This window comes from Apis mellifera, linkage group LG4 (assembly GCF_003254395.2).
Source record: "Apis mellifera strain DH4 linkage group LG4, Amel_HAv3.1, whole genome shotgun sequence".
NCBI lineage: Eukaryota > Metazoa > Arthropoda > Insecta > Hymenoptera > Apidae > Apis > Apis mellifera.
Window position 1 is genome coordinate 6900342 of NC_037641.1, and position 24728 is coordinate 6925069.

The 24728-nt window shown below is 37.1% G+C and overlaps 1 protein-coding gene across 13 annotated transcripts in view; it reads left to right on the forward strand.

Moving 5' to 3' along the window:
• Nucleotides 1–24728, forward strand: part of LOC408810 (rap guanine nucleotide exchange factor 2) — a 189905-nt gene that overhangs the window by 112529 nt on the left and 52648 nt on the right. For 10 of the 13 annotated variants that reach the window (XM_026440394.1, XM_026440396.1, XM_026440395.1 and 7 more), the window contains exon 2: nucleotides 19996–20632. The exons of the other annotated variants lie outside the window; for them this stretch is intronic. In XM_026440394.1, coding sequence (XP_026296179.1) covers nucleotides 20331–20632 — 302 coding nt within the window. In that variant the 5' untranslated portion in view covers nucleotides 19996–20330. The remainder of the gene's footprint in view (nucleotides 1–19995; nucleotides 20633–24728) is intronic. 13 annotated transcript variants of the gene reach the window in all.

A 24728-nucleotide genomic window follows, 5' to 3' on the forward strand; every position in this document is an offset into this window, starting at 1 on the left:
ACGTATCCTGGGGAGTGGGGACGTGGTGTGGAGAAATCGAATGGAGTGAGTAGAAATGAATGGAATTTTGTGGAGTGTTTTCTTTTTTTTTTTTGTTTTTTCCAGTGTTAAATTTGGAGTTCTTTTTTTTTTTATTGATCAAAAAAGTGAATTAAAAGTAAATATAGGAAACGTGGATTTTTAGTATTTTGATTTTGAGGAAATGTTAAGAGAAAAATTAGTGGTAGAAATCTTGACTTTTTTTTTTTTTATAGGAGAATGGAAAGATTATTTTGTACAATTGTAAAAATTGTGGAAAATTGAAAATATATTTATGAGCTCCTCGTTTATTATTTTTTTCCAAATTTTTAAAAGCGGTATAATTTTATAAATTATATTTTAAGATTCCAAAAATGAGAAATACGAATAAAATAATTTCACATCGTGTTTATTTTCGATCATAGTAAAATAAAAGTAAAATTTTCCAATATATTTATTTCGTATTTTCCATTTCTGTTTGCAATTTGATAAAAAAAAAAGAAAATATTTATTCAATTTAGTAAATTATAAAAAAAGAAACATATCGAAAAATAACAGGAACAATTTTTCATCCCCTTTTTTCATCTAAAAAGAAAGGAAATATTTTCAATATAATATTTCCGACTAGAAGCAATTATTTGCAATTTCTATTTGACTTTATTTTTCGCCGGGATATATTAAAGCTAAATCCTGATTCCATTTGTCGATCCTTTCTCGAATCTACAGGAATATTCCATTCCTATTCTAGAAAGTTTTACCGAATGGAGCACGGTGACAGATGGAAATCGTTGTTGAGACGAAATTGAAATCGAGTGGCAATACCATTAGAAATGGGCTGGCGATACTTTGAGACTGCACATTGAATTGTCTCTCTTTCTCTTACAGCTTCGAGAGTGAATCTCCTCCTCCTGGATATTCCAATCCCTGAAAAAGTTTCGTTTTGCAGACGTTCCCTTTGTCTGCTGGCTTGCCACTTTATTTCCCTTTCAATCGCATTGAAATAATTTCAAAATCGAAATCACATCGGACGACACCGTGTTGATCGAAACGATTTGTATTTTATATTTTCGAAAGATACCATAATTTTTTTTTTTAAATTTCTCTTCCTTTTTAGCAAATTTTATTTCGTTCATTCTTCTATCCATTTCCAAAATATTTCTTCCCTTTTACGATTTATTTATTTATTTCCTTCTTTTTCATCTCTAAGTGGAATTTGTTTCGTTCATCTCAAAAACGAGAGACTAAAAAACGTTTCATGCATCTGTCTGTACGAGATGGAAAAATATTTTAAAAATTTCTTTTTACACCGAGCGAAAGAATTTTATGAATTTTTAATTATCCGGTTAAAAATTTCATATTCTTGATCCTTGTTTGCGAAAACCACGAAATCTTTATTATACAATGCAAAGAAATTTTGCTACGAAATTCTGTTTTTATGTAAATTTCTTAAAATTTTTGTACGGGTTTAAATTACTCTTTTTTAAAATTTTTTCAAAAAAGAATTTGAGCCATATTTTCTAAATGTCTTCTCACGGATAAATACGTATGATATTTTCACGAATTCTGTCTTTGTTGATGGACAAAGAAGTAAAATGAAGAGAGATAAAATTCGTGTATCTCCAAATTATTCGTTTCGTCTTTTAAATAATTTAAAAGAACATCGTGTATCCAATTATATTTCATTAACAATTTTCGATAAATGTATGCTATACGTATTCCTAAAGATATTTATTTTCATAATTAAACAAATAATCCTATGATAAACTACAACCACTCGAATAAAATTCCCCGTCCCTAATTTATTTCACATACATAGAAATAGTAAAAAAAAACATTCGTTCCAATTTTCTTTCTCAACATTCACAATATCTCATAAATTCCGCAAATATCGTTCCTCCTTTGTTATATATTCTGACCTATTATTCTAAACTACCCTCGTACACACATAGCTGAAGATAACAAAAAGAGAAAAAAAAGAGGACAATAAAGGGTGGTGAAGAAAATATAAAAGAAAAATATAAAAGAGATAAAAAAAGGGGAGGGGGGAGTGCTCGTTAAAAGGGTTAATAACATATTCCGTGCTGGGGAGAAAATGGATGGAAAAAGGAAAAAAAAAAGGGGGAGAGAGAGAGAAAAAAACGGCCTCTATCGGAGAATTACAGGTGGCGAGGGAGAAAAGGCGAGTTTTATAGTGGAGCTGGTTAAGAAAGAGCGGCGGAACTTTCGAATGGAGATTTTCAGCGGTTTATAATCGAGAAAGGAAAAGGTAATCCCGTTTTTCTTCTTAACGCGGCTGAACAGCCGGCTTAACGGGAAAGATAAAGTTGGTGGATTTCACCGTTACTCGACTCTTTCTTCATCAATTCTCTATCCGTCTCCTCTCTTCCTCTACCCGTTTCTCGTTCCATTATGTATTTTTCTTGGGCCGCTTTCGCGCGATGCCGGGTCATTTTTTTTCCCTCTCCGCCCAACAACTCTGCGACGACCCGCCACGCTTGGAACGAGTTTAAAGAGAAAAGGAGTTTTTTCACCTTCAGCAGTTCTTCTTGTCCATCAATTTTCCTCGTGAGTCCTCTGCATCGAGGAGGGGATGTGATTAAGGGGGACGTTGATTCTTAAATTCGCTGGAGGGAATGAAGTTGTTTTTTGAAAAGATTTTCGTTTTTTTCCGACGAATGTAGAAAGTTGTCAAAGTTGTTTCTGAAGAATCGAAAATTTAAACAATGCGGTAGAACAAAGATTTTAAAATATTTAAAGACAGGTGTTCGAGTCGAAAGTGTGATTACTTCCCGTTCACTTTCTCCAAGTTCCAGATTTTTATTAACTTCACGTTACGATATAGCGCGTGATAAAGCTACTAGGGAAGATTGTACCAGTTTGCACGGATTATATTAATATCTCGACTAAAAATATCGCCGCGTTTTATCTTATTATAGACACCGTATTTACCATAGAAGGTAGTGTACGCGATTTACGTTATACATCAGCTCAATAATATTGAAATTATTATCAATAGTAGCTATATTTTCTATATCTTTCTAAACTATTAAATATTCGAACTATTAAAATTGATTCTCGAATTGATTCGATCTTCCACGTTTCTTCAAATTTTCAAACGAAACAATTCGAACGAAGCCGAACAACCTTCTCTCGTTTCTCAATACCTTTTAAATCACCTTTTAACCTTCTTTCACCTTCATCACGTCCGTTTCAAATCCCCTTCACCGCGTCAATTTCCATTACACCACTCCACAACGCATAGACACCTCTCAAAAGCTATTCTTCTTCTTCTTCTTCTTCTTCTTCGATCAATTATTCTTCGAACAACGTTTCTTACTGGAAACCTATCCATTTATCGCTTACTTACTTGGATTCCTCTCCGGCGCACTTTCAACGACAAATCGAACAAACGATGCTTTCGCAACTATTTTTCCTCGATCCTCCGAGGTGCGTTGAACTCGTCTGTTCGATGCATCTTCTCTGTAGGCCACGTTGTGGAAACCTCCTCTCTTTCTCAATGAAGGCAGATTCCCAGGACGTGGCTCGTCGTGTATGCACAACCATCGACGATAACTGGACACCGTCTTCGTCCACTTTCACTCGAAAACGTATATGAGTCGCGATACAACGTTTGCGTTTCTGGATGATTTTTGCGCATGGACGAAGCTGACGCACGTTGCCTCGATTTGCGGTTGGTTGGAAGGTCGAGCACGAGGCGATTTGTTAGAGATGATTCGTGGGTTGATGTCCGTGAACATTTGTCTTTGGGGTTAATTACGCGTTTCCAGGTATGTGGTGCGTATTTAAGATGATGGTCGAACGAGAAGAAGATATCCAGTGATTAGAATTCAGAAATTCGAGGGAATTGTAGGGAATCAATTCAAACAAACAGGTGTTCGATTAATATAAATAATTCCGTGGAAAAATCAATAACAATCGCTAGATTGATTCTCTTTTACAATTTTCTATTTCAAACTATTTCAAACGAATCGCAGTCGCGTACAACTCTTCGTAAACTTTCTCAAATCCCAATGCATCCGTCGTAAACGTGCACACTGCCAATTACCATTTAAACAATCATCGCGCCGCCAATTTTCCACAACTTACTTTACAACTATTTCAAACACAATCGCTCATAATTCTTCATAAAACCTCGTTGGAACGAAAATCCAATCGCGGACCTTTCACATTCGCAATTACCGCATACCAACCATACCAAACAATTTTCCTTTCGACTTTACTGCTCACCGCAGCCACGCAGCATAATTGTCCAAACCTTTTCGAAACGAAAATCCACCGAATCCACCTGTCGTAAGCCTCGCGCAATTATCATCGCACTACCACCAATTTTCCACGACTTATTCCCTTCTTATTATCCCACCCCGTGCAAACTCCCCATTACCTCTCATCTCCTCCGCCCAGAAGATCGAAGCAAATCTCTCTCTCTCTTTCTCGAGGACGGGAAGCATCGAGGAATAAATCATCCGTGGAACCGAGGCCGCGATAGAGCAAGAAACGCATTAGGCAGAGGGATCTAATATTAGAGCAGCAGACCGCCAGATCCTCGCGGAGGGTCTCGACGTGAAACATTATCTCTTCTTTCTTCTTCTTCTTCTTCTTCTTCCTCTCGTCCCCCTTTGTATTATCGGTGTGTGTGTGTGGCCCTCGATCCCTTCTCATGATCGCGCCCTCCATGACGACGTGACGACGGAATTGGCGCGGTTTGGAATCACGCGATGCCGTTTTGCATACGTTTCCGTGATTTGGTCGTAAGAGACGCGAAAATGAAATATCAGAGTGGCGCATGCACGCGCGTGTGCGCCGTAAATCGATTCTCGAGAGGCTTTCCGGCTTTGGCGGGCTCGCCTTCTGCGCGATAAGTTGTGGGGGGAGGAGATCTCCATCTTTCTTTCCTTTGGTCGACTTGTGCTCGAGGAAATGGATGTGGCGATGGAACGTCGTGTTGGGGGATAAAATGTTCTGTAACGATGTTGAATGATAATGATAATGATGTTATATATATATATGTTGGAGTAAAATTTATTAATTTAAGAGGGCGTGAAATTTTACGACACGATCCAATAATACTCTTAATGTTGGAATAATGCGTGGAGGAATGAAATTGCGGGGAAAAAGTGATAAAATTTTCTAGATCGACTTCTAGCGACGACTTTTATCAAACCATCCTGTAACTGGGTCATTGTTTTACCGGACCGAGTTTGGGAGGATGGAAAAGTAGGCTCGAGGAGTTTACTTTCTTCCGCTCTGCTCGAGGAAACGAGTGTTAACACCTTTGCTTCTTGGAAAAGAGCGGTAAAAATTTCGTTGTTTCACGATGAAATTGGGGCAAATGTGTTACGCGAGTCTCGCACAATGTTATGAAATCGAAGAATGTTTCTTGTACGCGTCGAAATAGAGTTTAGTTAATTTAATATTCTTATCCTGGATAAATATAATATTCACCGTCACCAAGCGTGTGAAATTTAACTTTGAAACTTGATGGATTTGCTCACCTTTCGAGCAGAGAGAAATTTCATCGTAAATCCCTCAATTAACAGAAACATAATCCATTCACGAAATTTCCCATAAATTCATTTTATACCTGGAATCGAACAAAGCAAGACACAAATTCTTCTAAAATCTAAACCTAAATTAATAATTGTATCTTAAAAACGAATATTACAAACTCGATTCATTGAATAACCCTTCGAAATAGATTTTAAAAAAAAAACAATAAAAGATCATTGTTATTCGTCAATCAAATTCCAATCAGATTGGAATCAAGCATCGAAATCCAAAATCTGAGAAGCGATCTCGATATCACGACAAGTACACTTGAGCCGAAACGCGGATCCAATTCTCACCTCACACTCTCTCCCTCTCTCTCTCTCCCCACGGATCCAATTTTCCGCTCGGCGAGGCCGAGCCGATCGTTCCGCGGCGAAAGGACGTCGAACCTCGCCGAGCTATATACGTGAGTATTTTGCCGAACAGAACAGAAAACGAAGCCTCCGCCTTTCCACCGTATATATCCGACAAAGAGCGAAGTTAGCCAAAGGGGAGGCGGGGGAGGAAGGAGTGGGAGATGCGCGGATCGATGCGTTTTCCCGGCCACTTCAGAATTCGTTCGGCCACATAATTTGTCGATGCGGACAGGAGTCAGAGCAGCAGAGACTGCGATCGACAACGATATTCAGAGATGCATACACGGGAAGCGCATACACAACGATGGCCACTGTGCACAGCCATAAAGCCGGCTGCCGCCCTCGTTTAACCACCAGCTTTCCACCTAAGCCGGCCCAGGCCTTTGAATCTCTCCTCTCCCTTTTTCGCGCTCGAGACTCCGTGCCCCGTGTGTTTAGCGTTCCCCTGTTCGAATGGACACACCGGGACTCGGCGGGCCTCTTGTTAACGGGATATATTTGTGAGTATCGTAATTCGGAACGCGACGAATAAATACGCGCGTAATTCAGAACGCGATGAATAAATACGCGCGTATCGTACTTTGGAACGTGACGAATAAATACGCGTGTATCGTAATTCAGACACGACGAATAAACACGCGCGTAATTCAGAACGCGACGAATAAATACGCGTGTATCGTAATTCAGAACGCAATAAATAAATACGCGTGTGTCGTAATTCAGAACGCAATGAATAAGCATGCGTGTATCGTAATTCAGACACGATGAATAAATACGTGCATATCGTAATAATAAACATGTGCGTATCGTAATTCAGAACGTGATGAATAAATACGCGTGTATCGTAATTCAGAACACAATGAATAAATACGCGTGTATCGTAATTCAGAACGCAGTGAATAAGCATGCGTGTATCGTAATTCAGACACGATGAATAAATACGTGCATATCGTAATAATAAACATGTGCGTATCGTAATTCAGAACGTGATGAATAAATACGTGTGTATCGTAATGCAGAATGCAATGAATAAGTACACGTGTATCGTAATTCAGACAGGACGAATAAATACGCGCATATCGTAATAACGAATAAACACGTATGTATCGTAATTCAGAACGCGACGAATAAATACGCGTGTATCGTAATTCAGAATGTAATGAATAAATACACGTGTATCGTAATTCAGACACGATGAATAAATACGCGCGTATCGTAATAACGGATGAACACGCGGGTATCGTAATTCAGAACTCGATGAATAAATACGTATCGTAATAACGAATAAATACGCGTGTATCGTAATTCAGAATGCGACGGATACATTCGCGTGTATCGTAATTCAGAACGCGACGGATAAATACGCGTGTATCGTAATTCAGAACGTATAAATACGGGCGGGCCAACAACGCGTATCGCGTATCGCGTCCGCATCCATGCGAATTTCCTGGCTGGATGCAGAAATCTCCCTGCCAATCCTGTGCCGCGACGCTCATTCATGGGATGCGTAAAAATCATCTTTGACGCGTGTGGGAGGATGTACGTGTGCGAGAAATCGTTGGGAACGAGGGTGGTTAGGATGGAAGTAGTTGGGATGATCGATATTGGGAATCGGGGGATTAAGAGTTGTTGAGAAATGCGTTGAATATTTTAATGCCGATTGGTCCTTTAAATTTTGAGGTGGGGGGAACGGCGCTTGTTTTCGTGGAAAATATATTCGTCAAGTGTATATATTTTTGTCCGATTTAACGCGTTAAATCTTCGTGAATGATAGAATGGATGAATGGATGGAATAGGGATGATCGAAAGAAACGTATCGATATGATGGATATTTTATTACGGACGATTGTTCATTTATATTGAAAATATTGGATGGATGGGCTTCGAAATTTTCTTGATCATACGTTAAAATGGAATATGAATATTGAATAGAAACGTGGATTGAAGGATCGAATCGAATGTATTGGACATTAATCCTTTTTTCGATCCTGATTTTTCACGATTTTCACTTATTAAAATTAATCCATTTAGAAAGGATCTTCGATTTAACATTTTCGTACGTAATTTCATTGGGATTGTAAGAAAAGTATTATTAAAAAGTATTACGAAATATCGTTGGATTGCTGTCATATTTAGCAATAATTTTCATGGTATTATTGACGAAACGATTTGAATAAATTTTTCGAGGAGGGGGGGATCGCAGGAGGGTTTCATTTCGTCTGTTTATAGGCAATTTGGTTCGTTTTGGCGCAATTATGAAATCGCTAATGGTTATGTGTTGTATGAATGTCACTGCGTTTAAAAGCTCCCCGTCGAAAATACGAATTTCATATTTGAACGAGCATTTTCATCGTATCGTTCACAACGTTCGTATAAATCTTATTCTATTTACTCATTGAACGCATTTGTCATTAATTCCCCTAACGCAACAATTATAAAACAACGTAATAATTGTATTAAAGTTTAAAAACTGTTCAATAATATTTTCTTCCTCCCAAAAGAAAAGAAAAATTAACAATAAATTCGTCGTATAAATGATCACGTTTCTTCAAAAAAAAAATCTTTTTTCATCGAAATCAAACAAACTAACATTCCCTTCACCATTCCAACTTCACGAAACTCTCTAATCTATCTAAACTTCATCGTGTAAAGCCTCCCCAAACCAGAAAAACAAAATAGCCCTTCACGAAACGAGCTCCAAAAAAGAAGTTCCACTTTTTTTTTAAAGGATTAGCCCAGATTTCGTTCGTTGGAAGAACTCGTCCTTGAAGACTCGTTTATTCGCACCCCTTCCCCTTATATTCCTTCGTTCCCATATTTCCTTCCCACGACTTGAGCCGAAACGACAAAATTCGCATCCTAGAAAACAATGGCAAACCAAAAGGCGTGGACATCCTCGTTGTTGTTTGTCACAGGTGGATAAAAAAAAAGAAAGAAAGAAAGAAAGAAAGGGAAAAAAAAGCGCAGAGACTAAAGGCTTATGGGAATACTGCTCGTTAGCAGAAACTGTCTGAAAGTCGCAGGATCGTCGGGATTAAGAAGGAAAGCAACAATGACTGGATCCGTTGTCCATTGCCCCGGCAACGATTCTCTCTCTTGACTGGCCTTTTCACCATTCGACTAGCCCTATTATTCCACTCGTGCTCTCTTGTTTTTCGTCTCTCCCTTCATCTCTTTATCCTCATTACCATTTTACCGTTTCGATCTCCTTCGCGATCTCCTTTATCCTTCGTGTTGTTATTAACGGCAATACGTTGTTATAACGGCGTTTATTGCAATGAAGTTTCGCTCGTTCACGAAAAATTGGTTCTTTGGAGATCTTCGAGAAATATTTTATTTTAATCGAATGGATCCTTTTGGAAGGATTTAATCGCGAATTTGTGGTTTGCTGTATCTTTTTGATGTTTTTTATACCTTTCTTTCTTTTTTTTTTTTTTTTTTGATTCGTTGATGGATCAGTCAATCGAAATTAACTTGGAAAAAAAAAGGGACGTGGATTACACGTTTTGCACGTTGTAGTGATATATTGGTTGGAACTGGTATTGTAAAATCGGTTTACATGCTTCGAGTAAGGAAACAGTAAGTTTAGGCATCAAGCTGAGTTTGGAATTATATGAAATTTTGTGCAGAATGCAATTTCGAAGATTTTTTAGAAGCATTCATACACAAATGTAGTTTGTTGTTCGCAAGAAATGAAATTTGAATATAAAGAATTGGAAAAAATTGAGTTAATGAGAAATATTTCACTTGTTGATCAAAGTACTATTTTCATTTGGTGATATTTTTTTTTTTTAATGAATGTTGGGTTGGTAAATGCGATGAATGAGAGTAACAGGAAAGAAAAGAGTAGATTTATGTAATTGTTTGCATAACTGGAATAACAATGGTGCTCTTTCTCATTGATTTTCTTTGTAACACTGGTTAGAGAATATAATGAACTTCTATTTGAATTCTTTTGCTCATTTTCTTTGATTACTCTTGATAATAATTCAATTTCATTCTTATTTAAATCGTTTAATTTGCAAGAAATGATCTTCGATTTTATTAAGAAATTAATCGATGTATCAAGACAATCCCTTCTTCTGATTAAGATGTTTAATAATAAATGAATGGGACAAGAAATGAAGATAAGGAAAGGAAATAAAGATCCAAAGAAAGTAATACGGTTAAATTAGAATATTTTTCCCTACTATTCATCCTTTTCCTCCTTTCGCTGGATTATATTTTCATCGAGAGAAAGTTGGATACGGATGGAAAATTGTTCGATCTCAACCTCCTTTTTTTAACTTCCACTGATCGAGTTTCAATGGAACTTTTTCTCTTTGAAATCTTCTAATAAAGAGAAATTGGATTCGAACACAACAAATTTAGTTCAACCATCTGGTTTCAAAAATTGTCTCGATATATCAAATTTAATATCGTTTCTCACATAAATGCACTCACTCATTTTCACGTAACTTTTCTTTTTCTCAAAATTCAAACTCGATCGAATCGTCGTTGTTTGACATATATTTTCCAACATACTGATTCACACTTCAAATTTACAATTTCACCATTGAAAAAAAAAAAAAGAAAGAAAGAAAAATACTCCAACACAAAGATCGTGAAACGAATAAAATCAACAACTTTAATGGCCTTCACCTACACAAATTCAAGGCTGGAAGAAGGAAAAACCATCTTTTCAAGAAGAAACTTGAAGATCTTGCAAAATCTAGCTTCCACGCATTCCCCTCAATCCGCAATCCGGATCGATGGAAAAAGGACGCGAAACTCTCAAGGCTGATTGGCTAACACCTAACTTTCCAAGGTCCAACGCGATTGCATTGGTTTTTCTTCCTCGACGAGGAAGCAACGCCTCTTATCATGCTGCTGTTGCGTAATAAATTGTATGTGCGAAAGGATAATTATCAAGGAGTAATGACTCGTTCAGTTTTCACCGCAAGGAGAAACTTGGAGGAATGGAAATCTTGGAGATCGAACGAAAACGTTATCGTTATTACGACGGTTTCGCGGGGAGGAAAGATAAAACCGAGTGTTGTTAACAATTTTACGAGACCCGGATGGATGATAAAACCGAGGCCAGAGTCATGCTCTGTTTCGCGGAGGATACATAGTACGCGCAATGCCGGTTGTAGGAAACTTGGATGACTATTTAGAGATGATAAAACTGCAATCTTTGTGGATTCATTTTTACCGTTTTCTGGAAACTGGTTATTTTCTTAGTTTTAATAATTCAATTTTTATCTTTTTTATTTTCGATCAGCTTATCGAAAGTAAGTACAATAAGAAAGTGAAAGATGGAATGAGAGCAAGTCAAAAATTACGACTTTAATCTTCCCCATAAAATATATAAGATTTTAATAATTTTATATTACGTAATAACTAAATCACAGTGGAAAGATGAATCGAAACCAGTTCTTTGTGTTATTTGATATTTTCCTGAAAAATAATCTCTGCAATTTCGGATAATCCCCGAATAATTTTATCTTTTTTAATCGATCTTAATCTCTAAATAAAATAACGAAAGAAATTCAACAAATTCACCGTCGAAAATTAAAAACTTTTTCCCCACATCTCGTTATTCAATCAAAACAATAATCAAGTCAACATTTTTACCTTTAAGGGAAAGATCTTGATAATTAAACGCCTCTACTATAAAAAAGAAAACGAGGGGGATGTGGAAAATGCGTTTGTAAACATTTTGCGCCCGATGGAGAAAAAGAGTAAACCCCGTAGATAATTTTCATCGGGGTACAAAGTAAATGTCGCGCGCGAGTACGATCAAATATTGACTCGTCTCGAACGAGTATGCATGCAGATTTATATTTTTCGTGTAAACGTTATCTTTTTTTTTTTTTTCCCCTCCCCTCGTATCAGCCCTGATTCACCTGGTGGCCCGGTGGTGGCTATCTCTTCCCTTCCCGATTCATCCGGCCGCGAAACAGATTGCTTTCACGTCGCGCGTGAAATCATCACGAGAATCGTCGAGTGATGGAGAATATCGGAGGAACGATATTCATCCCGTGATTCAGAGTGTGTAGGAGAGTGCAGGAAGAAGTAAGCGCTTGGAATAGCTCTCGTTAACTCGTTTATTATCCCGTTTGTCCGGAATCAAATGAAATCGTTTCGAACGGCAATCGTTTCGCGGCCGAAGATTGTAAATTTTTACTCTTTGCAGCGATGTCTTTGGTTTTTCGATGAAACTCTATCGAGAATAGAGAGAGAAACTTTTAATATTGCGCTCTATTCGAAAGCCAGATCTTGGAGAGCGTTTCTCATAAATGAAAGGCACGGAAAGGCGGTGAAAATTATTATCAAATTTCTGCCAAAACTCTATTTTTCTCAGAAGTATCATATATTTTATTCCAATCGAAACTCTATTTTCAGAACAATATTATATACTTTATTTCAATGTTGTTTAAGAAAAGCAATTCGAATCTAAAAGTATCGCCGTTCGATTAAAATTATTATACACTTTTTGACAATGCAATAACCATTTGTGATAAATTTTTAAATTATTAATCCTTAATTGGAAACGATGGAGGAACTCACGAGTCACGAGTCACCTTCTTTTCGAAGGTGAACGAGATTTCACGAGAAGAATTCCCATTGAACGGTTAATAATTCGTTCAAATTTCCCGCCCATTCATTCGAGCTCACGATCCGAGTCGAAATTCCCATAAAAACAAGATCAACATTCCAACAGAACACATCGCTTGAAACAAAAGGTTTAATGCAAAAAGTGGTCGAGCCACGAAAGAGCAATTAGAATTAATAATCGAGCGGAGATTTTTACGAACACCGGAAGACGACACGGTTCGCGCACTCCCGCCTGGAAATTGAAGTTTCTTCTTCTTCTTCTTCTTCTTCTTCTTCTTCTTCTTCCAGCTTATCGTGTTCGCGTGTAACGGTTCGAAATTGTCTCGCTCGTTGGCTCCGTTTGCGGCCGGGCCTTGTTAACGCGGCCAACTTTTCGTTATCGCGACTCCTTTTGTCCCTATGGGGAGGTTGACGGTGTCGGGGATGCCTGGCGTCGAGAGAAAACTTTTGGCCGGGTGTTATAAGAGGAAACTGATAAGCAAGGAGAAGGAGGAAAGGATTGATAGATAGGAAATATAGGATCGATTCGATTTTTTTTTCTTTTGAGAACTTGGGGGACAATTAGCTTTTGCAACGTGATGGAAATTTTATAAAGTGATGGAAAAGGAATTTTGTAGAAAGAACTATATTCGATGTTTGGATTTTTAATATTTTTTATCTTTTTGATATTTTAGGAAAGGAATGATGTGAATGACTATGAAAAGCGATTGATAAAGATTGATGAAATTTTGTGAGAGGATCGATTCGATTTCTGGATTTTTTTAAGAATTTGGGGACAAGCTTAGCTTTTGTTGGAAAAGAATTTTGTAAAATGGTGGTGAAGCGATCGTGATTGATCGAAAGAACCACATTCAACGTGGATTTTTTGGATTTTTAATATTTTAGAAAGGAATTTTGTAATGGGTGACGTTTAAAAGCAGATTGATTATGATCGATGAAATTTTGTGGAAGGAACGACGTGATAATTTTAACAGGATATGTAATTATCTTTTTAAACCCTGCCTGTTTGAGTCAAGTATGTAGATGCAAAGGCGTGAATGACGTTCATCGAAATTAAATTTTGCGAAACGATAAATGTAATTGCGATTTATGGTGTATGAGAATAGATCTCGATCAAGAGACCCACGCAACGTTAATCCTAGGTGACAAATATTTTCAATTGAACTACTCACGTGACTACTAATATTACTAGATAAATATATATATATATATACATAAAAAGAAATCTTTAAATAACTGTTAAAATTAATATCGCAGTAATTTATATTCCAGTCTATCTAATCTATCGTTATAAAATCGAAGATATCTACATTGGATATGAAAAGCAGCATAAAAAAAATGTCATGCTGTGACAAGCTAATATTAGATACGTGACGAATAGGGCAATAAGTTGTACGCGTTACTGTATCTTAATCTTGCATTATTGTGCACGGTGTTACGAGATAAACGAGACGAAGTTTAGCGTGTTATTTAAAAAAAAAAAAAAAGAAAGAAAGAAAAAAGGAAAAAAAATATCGTTACACCACAGCATTTAAGTTGCGTGACAAGCAGGCATTAAACTCGAACGTATACTTTGCACTGATACCGAGTCTTAACCTATTAAGACTTCTTAAGAACGTAATAATTTCATTTCAAAAGTTTATTTCCATAAGCAGTAGCGGTTAAACCGGCAAGTTTTAATCGTATTCTTCTTCCATGACTGAAATTGTTCTGAAACTTTCTCTTAATTTTTCTGCTAATTTCGAACAATATTTGAAAAAATTAGAACACAATTTTATTCCTTGAGTAATTACAAACGTTCTAATAATCTAAATAATTGCGATTATTTCCATTTAATACTTTTGGTATTATCGTGCATTGAAGATATAAGTATCCCAAACATTGTCTATGAATACTACACCTTCCTTCTATTCCTTCCATACTGCTCATATTTATCAAAAATACAAAATTCTTGCCTAAATTTATTTATTCGACAAAAATTCTCGAATAAACGAAAGACAATTTCGAAAATCACGTATCTACTTCATTTTACTGCATCAATTATAATTACCCATAAATTCTTCTCATTTATCTTAACGAATTACTCGAGAATAATACACCTCCTAATTGATCTCAAAAGACGATCGATTCCAAGAAAAGAATTTCAAAAAAAAAAAAAAAAGGGAAAACCTTCCCAACCCTCAATCTCGAGACAAAGGGTGAAATCCGGGTGAATTATTCAAGGATCTCGGTCTACATTCCTATTCCCTGAGAAACTTTCCTAAAAGATTCAACGACGGATTCTAAGGATTTCGACGAACGGGGCCCGCCCTCCCTCGAATTTACCTGAAATTTTCGTTGCACCTGCTATTCTCGGAAACTGCGGAACGTTTGCAAACGGATTGTTGGAAAATGCTGGAAATTTTCCCGCGGGTTACCCGCCGGCTCCCTCGACGATGGCCACTCAGCCGGTGGAACTTTTACGTAGGGCACGTTTACGTAGACGCGTTCGCAAACACTCGAGTCTGGCGTTAGAATGTTTAAACGGGTGGTAACCGGTAAAAGAACTGGTCGTTGGTTCACGGGGTTGCGAAACTTTTCCAGTGGCGGACGCCACCTGTTTTTCCCCACCCGTTTGGTCCATTTCTGGCGTGTGCCAGTTTTTGGGAGAAATTTAACCGCGGATCTTTCAAGATTAGGGGAGGAGATTGAAGAAGTTTCTCTTTTTTTTTGGAGGAGAAGAGTTTGTTTGGGAGGGAGAAGATTAGTTTAGCCAGTTTGAAAAAGGAATGCGAATGGGTTTGGAAAATGGATTATTAAAAACGAGGTAGAAAGAAATCGTTCTGACGATTTGTTTAACTAAATGAGGAGGGGAGGAGAGAGAACTCTTTTTGTGAGAAATTATGAGAAACAATAGGAGAAATGTTGGAAATGATGAATGAGGTAGAATAACAGCATAACGTTTATAAAGTTGTTGAAAGAAATATCAGGTGAATTAATAAATTTGATTGAACTTTAAAGTTCAAAGTTTAAACATACAGGTGTTTGTGATAGTTATTGAAAGCGACGGGAAATGTTTTAATCAATATAGAGCGTAAAATCAAAAATTCTTTGAAGTAGAACGCACGATCGATTAAACGAGTATAAATATTAATTTAAATATAATGTACTTTAAATAAAAATATTATTTTAAGAATAAATTAATTAGAACAACACGCGAAAAAGAATAGTTATAGTCGATAAAATAAAAATTTATATCGTGTATAAAAATTGGACATTTTTTCGAAACAATTTAAAATATTTTTCTAACATCGAGGATTTCGAAAGAGATATTAAAAACCCTAAGAATTAAGAACTTGAGAAAATGCACTTTTGATTCTGGTTTCAAGGTTCTGACCTTAAAATGAGCTGTTATACACAGTCTTAGGCGCTTTTGTCTCGAGAGTTGCGATACTTGAAACTTGCTGTGGTTTGACGCTTGGCTGAATTTACTACTCATCTTCGTTTCGTTGCCTCTGTTTGTTTAAGCTTCGAATGGAACCTGGAAGAATTTACCCAATCTTCGAATTTAATCCTCTCCTAGAACAATGCCATACACACATATATATATACATTCACATATTAACCACAATTTCAACAGCCACGCAATATTTTTAGAAACGCGCAATGATACGACAGTTACGACAGATAAATTTAATTTCCTTTCAATTTCTATTAAACGCACGCGCGTCCACTTCTCCAAAAACAAAAAAAAAAAGAATAATCCCCACAAAAATTCCATTTCGATACACAGATCAGAATTTGACCCAATTACCTTCACCCAAGATTAAAGGAAATCAAATAAACGACCTATAATAAATATTTATATAAAAAAAAAAAAAAAAAAAAAAGAAAAATCGAATCAAGCTCGTACACGCGCTGCGCCGTCCAACATCAAACAAATATTAATCCTTTGAAATAAAATTACAACGGTGTCCGCTTCGAAATTTCGTAAACGTTGATTGGAAAACTCGCGATTGAACGATCCATAAACTCTCGAGGGAGGAGGGGAGGGGGATTTTTATTTCATCCCCCGTCGGTCAATTTGCCGATCCTCCCATCGTTGCTGACGTTCCCTTCACAAAGGGAATTTTCGCTTCTTCTTTCGTACACAGTTTTTCCTCAACGCCTGCATACGAGACAAAAGGAAGACGAGCCGCTTCTCTCTCTCTCGAGCGCGTGCTCAAGAGGTTTTGCAAGCTCGCTGAATTTCTATACACCCGGCTCGAGAAGGTCTACCCACTCCTACCCCCTCCTTACTCCTTAAACCTATTCCTCCTCGGGGACCTCTTATGCACTTCACCGTGCGCCGTTACTAAGACTTTCCCACGGCTGTGTGTCCCCCAGGTAATCTCTGTGTCTTTCGGATTTCAGACTCGCTCCAGGCAACGAGGATAGACACGCGTGGTATGATTCCTTTTCTTCTTTTTTTTTTTTTTTAAACTTTAATTTTTTTTCTTCTTCTTCTTCTTCGATGCTCTTCTTCGAGCAGTTGTTAAGCGCTGCTACTTTTAGTTTTTATCCAAGTTGCGCAAGTGGGAATGATAATTTCTATTTTTTTATTTGATAAATGATTAGAATAATTTGATTATAGGTTTATTATTAATGAGAAAGTCGAAGAAAATTAATGGTAGAAATTAACGGTTTAAATTTATTGCAAAAATAATTAAATACGTGTAATGATGTTTTTGGTTGGGATATTAATTTTGCCAGTTATAATGTCAATGACATTTAAAATATTGATATTAGCATAAAGTGTGTTCGATAATTATATTAATTAATTTTTTCTTATCTTAATATATTATATAATTGTTGATTTTAATACCAGAAAATGATACAAAATTGGACGCTATGTAATTTTAAATTATTTAATGGTTACGAGTAAACGAAGATACTGTTAGGTCGTTCATATATATGTATGCGCATATATGATTTCGATTAAGAATAATCGTGTAAGATGTATTACGGTATATTAATCGTGAGGTAATTTCTCGATAGAATGGGAAAAAGGAGACAGTGGTCTGCGATAAAGCGTGAGTTGAAAGTGTGGGATGAAATCTTATTTTCTTCGTTGGAATTCATGTTGTAAGAGTAATGGCTGTGACGATGTTCCAATGCATACACGCGAGAGAATCTTAGCGGTTCTTCTTTCTATAAATTAGTCATTTTTTTCCATTCACTGTATATATTTATATACCGTGTGATCACGGTTCCTTGTAAAAAAAAAAAGAAAAAAGAAAAAGGCAACGGTCTTCTCATAACTTAACACGCTTCCTTTTCATCATAACATCTCTTCAAATATGATCAATCGAGAAATCACTTTCTTTCTTGAGTGACAAACTATGTCTATCTACGTAATATACATATATATCTTGTCTATATTTTTATATTATTCTTTTACATACTGTATATATTATTTGTGCAATTTGATTTTTTTGAAAATCTTTAAAGAAGCTTCTCTTTATAGAAGGCTAATGTATCAGAAGAATATTCTTGATACTTATCGATATATTTTTTTCCTTTTACATTTCGATCTTCTCAGTTTCAATTTTTTAACAATTTAAGAAATCTGTCTGCATAATTCGAGCCAATAATTTCTCACATAAAATGTATGATCTATTAATCTTCCTCAGAATATAATCTTGACAAATTTCACGATGGATGGTTTCATAATGTTGACCTTTGAATCTGAAAAAATCGTAAAGAAATGTAAAGGATTCAAAGGGAGAAGATTATGAAAAAAATTATACTCGATGTGAGAAATTATGAGTTAAATGAAAAACGTTCTCCGTTACGTACAAACATTATTTCTACGACGAAGCTATTACGATAATATAAAAAATACACGTCTTACTATTATAAAAATTCTAACAATTTTTCATTTTGTATAATTACAAAAAAAAATTCTACGAGAAGTTTTAGCGGAAAACGATTTTTCCAATAACGATCCGTTTCATAGATCAACCTCTTGTCCTTGTCGCCTCCCCTTCGTGTAAAAATCGTACACGAAAACGATGGCGAAAAGCCAGACGCGCGATACGCGCGCTCTGCTCGAACGGGGGGGGACTTTATCGAGGCCGTTTATATCCTCGACATTCTAAAAATCGTAGGACGGATCGAGGGACTTATCTCTCTCTCTCGATATGGCGCCGTTATTCGCGCCGACACTCGATCCCTTTATGGCCTTTATTTCGATTCTATCGAGCCACCTTCTTTCGCCACCTTTGCTCTCTTATCGCGAAGGCAAACGGTCGAAATTGATAAGATAAGGGAAAGGGGGGAGAGAAAGGGCGTTACTTACTTGGCGCAACTGACGAGGTAGAAACGCGACGTTAATAAAGTCGCGTCGGTTCTGGGATTTTACACGCCGCGATGAGGCGAAGACACGGCGACGGGACTTTGTGCTTCGGATACGCTCGAGAACCGCGTTCCTCGCGCTTACAATGACTTCCGTTACATGGCGGCTGTGTACACGGAAGCGGAGGTGGCTGCTCAGGTTTGGTTCTAATTACGATCGAGGCGCTGAGAATTCTCTTGTCTGTTGCTGCCATCCGCGATACAGACAAACTATTTCTCCGGGCGAATTCTGACAGATTGTGATCGCTTTCGAGAAGGGATAAATCGGTGTTTGTTATTGTTGTTGTTATTATTTTCCCCCTTCTTTTTTCGTTTTAATTATGGGAAAATTATAGTCGAGAGGAAAGATTACGAGCATCCCTTTGAATTTTTTGAGCTTAATTGGAATCCAGATGCTGAGAATTCCTCCTCCCGTGCTATTTAAAGTGTATTCTGTTTTAGTTTGGTGGAGTAGTTTTACAGAGATCCGTGGGAATTTCTGTTTCGACGACGAGCTAACCTAGTTTTTCGTGCAGCGAAGAGATTTAGAGAGACTTATTGAATCAATATTTAGTCGTGATAGCTCGTAAGCGTAGCTACGATTACGTAATATTTATTGGCCTCGAGCCTGTGTATGAAAAAAATTCGTTGTATTTCTTTATATAAAACAAAAATCATAGAATAGATACGTATCTATTTAATTTTTTCGTTAGACGAAATTTTTAGATTTTCAACAAATTGTGTACAGTATATAGAAACTATTATTATTATTATTATTATTATTAAATCTAAAAAGACACATTGTGCACTTGGACTATGTCAAAAAGATGCTAATTATTATTATTCCTCGTACGTTCAACACTATCAACGCTCCACGCTCAATCTAATCTCCGCCGAGACAGGGCGAACGAAACTTTCAATCCCCAAGGACCCAAGGGGGTCGGTCCTTGGAAACTCTAGGTATCACGTTAATCCCCGTAAACTTTATTGAAACCTCGCCAACCAACGGGGATCGATCCAAAGCCTGGTTCGCAAAAATTCATCGGAACCGATCCAAAAAAAAAGAACCTAACTCGAAAATTCGAATTCGTTTCGACAGAGGCGGGAAACTCTCTCCATCCCCTTCCTCCGTAACAGCTTCTGATCGGACGTGTATCGCTCGTCTACGGTGTACAGCATCCCAATTTGAATAAAAGTACGAAGGGAAGAAAGGAAGAAAATCAGGTGGAAATAGAAGGAAAAGGAGTGGAGAGGAATTGGGAAACGGGAGGATGTAGCCGAGGGACGGATGACGGAGTAGAAAAAGAAGAAAAGGGAAGAAGAAAGGAGGATGGAGGCGAAAGAGGAGTCGTCCGGGTTGTGGAGGGTTGCGACCGAGGGCTGAGAGGGAAAGAGAAGGGAGGGGGGTGAAAAGAAGAGAGAGAGAAAGAGAGGATGCACAAGCACACGAGCCAACTGCGCGGTCCCGGGAGCGGACACCATGTTGCTAATAGGGGCCCTGTCAGAAGATGGAACAGCTTCCACGGCGGTGGAAGCGTCGGCGGAGGCGCGAGCAATTTCAACGACACGGTCGGAAATGGCAATCTGCCCCCCGGTATGATCACCAAGGCTCCCCAGGAGCCGTTCAGGGCCGTGCCCAAGGCCGTCCAGGCCCTGAGGAGCGAGTCGGTTGACAGGAGCCATCGAGCCCAGCCGCCCCCGCCCCCGGCCTTCCCCCGAAGACGGTTCTCCGTGTGGTGAGTTTGGAAATTTGAATTCAGAACACGTATTTCTTTAGGTATCGTTACCTTTTCTTTCACTTTTCTTAACGATGCTGAGAATATGCTAGATATTGAAAAGTAAGTGTGTAATACGAATTCATGAATTTAGAAATGTTTGGAGCTTTGGAATACATTCTTTATTTTATTTTATTGCAAAGCTTAATGACATTTTGTATTCTTTTAAAACATAGCTCTTACAATTATTCGAATAAATAGTTGTGCAAGCACGATTTCTTCATTTATCAAAGGCGATCGATCATTGAACTTTATTATTCAAACAAAGAATGGAAAGATTGCATTCGGCGAAATTTAAAAAAATTTTTTCGTTCGATCGAACCTGTACGCCATGTTTGAACGAATTAATCACCCCGGTAATTAATTCTCGAAACCATTCCGCGTAAATTAACACGGGCGCAACATAAATCATCCGGCCATGCGCGTTATTCGAACAGGATGAATCCTACCCTCGATACCTACCCTCCCCGCTTCAAAGTAGACTGCTCGTTATCAACCGATTTTTATGTAATCGCGAGCAACGATTACTTGATCCGCTCGTAAATCAATCTTTCGTTCGTCCCATCGTTACTCGATTTTCTCGGCCGGCAAAAATTATTATACGTTTCGTTCCATTTAATTTTTCGATTCGTTGTTCGATTCGATGTTAAAATTGATGTCCCAATCCCGATGAAACGAGGCGGTGAATGAAACGAACGGTTGGCTCAACGTCTTGGATTATAACAATAAATCGCGTGTTTTCTTCTCGCGTTAACGCGAAATTGGTGCACGATGACGGCGCCAATCTTTTATTGATGCAACATCGTCAACAAAAATTTATCCGTCGTATAAATCAGCGTAACGCGTTGGCGAGAGACGTGCGTTACAATCTGAATATATTTCAATTAATCTCCGTAAAAGCACGGACAGCCGACCTCTCCTATGTCTCCTCCGTGCCATCCTCTTCTCTTTTTTTTTTCCTTTCCACTCCTCTATATTTTTCCTGTTTCACCTGTTCGATGGTAGGAATGTATTACACCGTAAACAAAGTAAAGGATAGACAGGGGATGATGTTTTTTCATATCGTAAGGATTTAAGGATTTTTATGTATATACATATATACAGGGTGTTAATATTCGTGATTGAAAATCATTTTCGATTCCAGAAAGCAAATTTAAAAATTTATATATATACAAATTTATTTATTATAAATGTTTTAAATTTAGATGTTAGATAGAAACAGTGTATAATTGAATATATATAGAGATAATTATCTTGTCTCACTTCATTTCAGTATAAATTTTAATTGCCCTGATAAATAACTATCAACAAATAAAGGCAAGATTTGAATTTGCCGCCATTTTTGCATTAATTGTTGGCAACCCTGAAAAAAGAGTAGTTTAACAGCTGAGAGTTTAAGGTTAATAAAAATGGAGCATTATATTTTAGAACAACGTATCTTCATTATTGAATATTTTAAAAATAATATTTTAAAAACTCTTTTTTATAATTAATCTTGCGTTAATTTTGGGACACCCTTTACTTTTACGTACTAATTACGTATTCGTTCGTTTTGAAATTGATTCTCCAAATACGTCTCACCCCGTATATGTTTCTTCTGCGTGTTCCAAGGAATCCATATACTGTATTTATATATATATATATTTTTTAAATATAAATTAATTTTATTTAATGCATAAATTTCATACGAGAAATAAAAGTCGCGAAGTCCCATAAAATATCGGGCCCGTAGATGACGACACGTTAAAATTACGTAGTGTCGTGTATGCGCTGTCGCACAGGCGATACCTCGATTGAAATTTAACGACATAACTCGGGCTTCGAGGGATCGAAATCGTCCGGGGTGGAAATAAGCCGACAATCGCGATGGCTGGGCACGACAGCCAATCGGAAATAAAAAGTAAATTTTTTTAGAGGAAGAATGAACGTGGTGCTTGGGATGTTGCAAGTTTTCACGAGATATTGTAGTAAGAAGAGGCAAAGTGATACTCGTGGAAGTATCAAGTTTATCGGGTGATGGTGGTGCAAGCACTACTCGGCGATTTAAAGAGGGATGAAAGTTTTCGTGAAGAGGAATATTTAAGGGCGATTAAGAGGAGTGTTTTTCGAATTCGAGAGAACGATGGTTTTTTTTTTTTTGAAATTTTAGAATTAATTAAATTACAAATTATAAATTTCTTCCAATTATTATTGAATTATAATATAAATTTATGGATTGGAAATATAAATTTGGAAATATAAATTTTTATGGATTAATAAGATAAATTTATAAAGTGTGAAAATATATACTGTATTTAAATATTTCTCAAGTGTACACATAAAATGCAACGGGACGGTTGGTCTCACGAGGCCGTGAGAAAACCTCGTGACACACTGGATTACGAAGACATTTTTATCGTTTTACAAATTAGAAAACAGTTACACCGGTAGCGGAGGGAAAAGGGATTAATAAGAGGTAACGGAGTCGGTTGAGATATTTCATTATACCGGTTGTGTTCAAGTCTTGTTAAATAGAATGCATAGCGTCACGAAGTGACCAAGAAAATTCATTCTGGCATGCGAACATTGGAGATTAAAACTGGGGACTGGGGTTAGTGTTTTACTAAATGCTGAGTCACTTTCTGGGAGGGGGGGGAGGCAAATTGCAAACATTCTTTGAAAACACCTTTGAAAATGAGAACGGAGCGTGGAATAAAAATGTTTGAATAAAAATTTCAACGAGAGAAGTTCAATTTGAGAAAGGAAAAGAAGATTGTTGAAGAGATAAATATTTCTTACGTGACAAAAATAATATTTTTGGAGGAAGTTGATACGAATGAAGCGAAATATCTTCTTTAATGATCGTCGTTGAACCAGTATGATCAGATCCCACATGATTCGACCCACAGAATTTCCAATTAAGAAAGTTACAAGATTTCATTTAGAAATCGTAAAGCATCATTAAATCTAATTTCTAAGTTGTAAAATGGCGTCAATGATGAAATCCCTCGAAAAATTTTAGAGAATATAATAAGAAGATTTTAATTCTGGTCATTAGTTATAAAAATATGAGTTTTCTTTTATCTTATCGATATGTAAATTACTTTCATAAAAATATAGATAGCCGACCTAATAATCTTTATCTACTTTCAATAAATTCTTTTTTATCGAAATTATCCCGAGAAACTACTATACCAACATCTTTCTATATTTACTATTCTTCATAAAAGACTAACCATTAAAAGTCATCCTTGACCACCAACAAACCATCTTAAAACCCCAAACCACAAATTTTCATCGTAAAAATCTCAAGACAGTGCAATTTCGAAATATTAAATCGTGCAATCCAAAAATTCTTTTTATCTTCTACACTTTATTCCAATATTTTTCCATGACTTTTGCGACGAAAGAATAATGAGAATTCTACGTATATGTGATAAAAAGAAAACAAAAAAAAAAATAAGAAGAAGAAACACGTTACAAGGAAAGAAACCCAACGATGGCAGAAACGTTCGAGGCGCATATAGCCATAATTTCCAATCACCCCGCCTATCATCCATGGTTAACTCTTTATATATGACGTTATATAGGGTTAACCCTTGACAGGATTGCGAGATGACGGAAGCCGGTCCACGTGATCCGCGTCGAATTCAATTTTCTGCGCACACGTGACGCACGTGTTGCCCATCGCGTGTGTGTGTATACGCGTGTATATTCACACGCGTAATACGTACGACTCGTTGAAAGAGAATGGATAAGGAGGGAAGAGGTCAAGAACCTTGGACAACCTTCCGTTTGCCAATACGTGTTCGATCGATCCACGTTGCATCACGTTTGATACAAGGGCTGCCGATATTTCTCTATTTCATTCGTATATATTTGCTCGTGCGTAGATTTGTGTGCGTTGCAGAGGTGTGTGTCTCAATTTCTAGAAATTGGTTTATACGTGTGTGTTCTGGCCATTGTCGAAGTTGTGAAAAAGATCGGTTGGAGAGAAAGAGAAGAAGAGGTGGGTGGTATATTGGATGAATGAGCGGAAAAGCGATTGTTAAATGGGATGTAATGTCTGGTGTGTGTG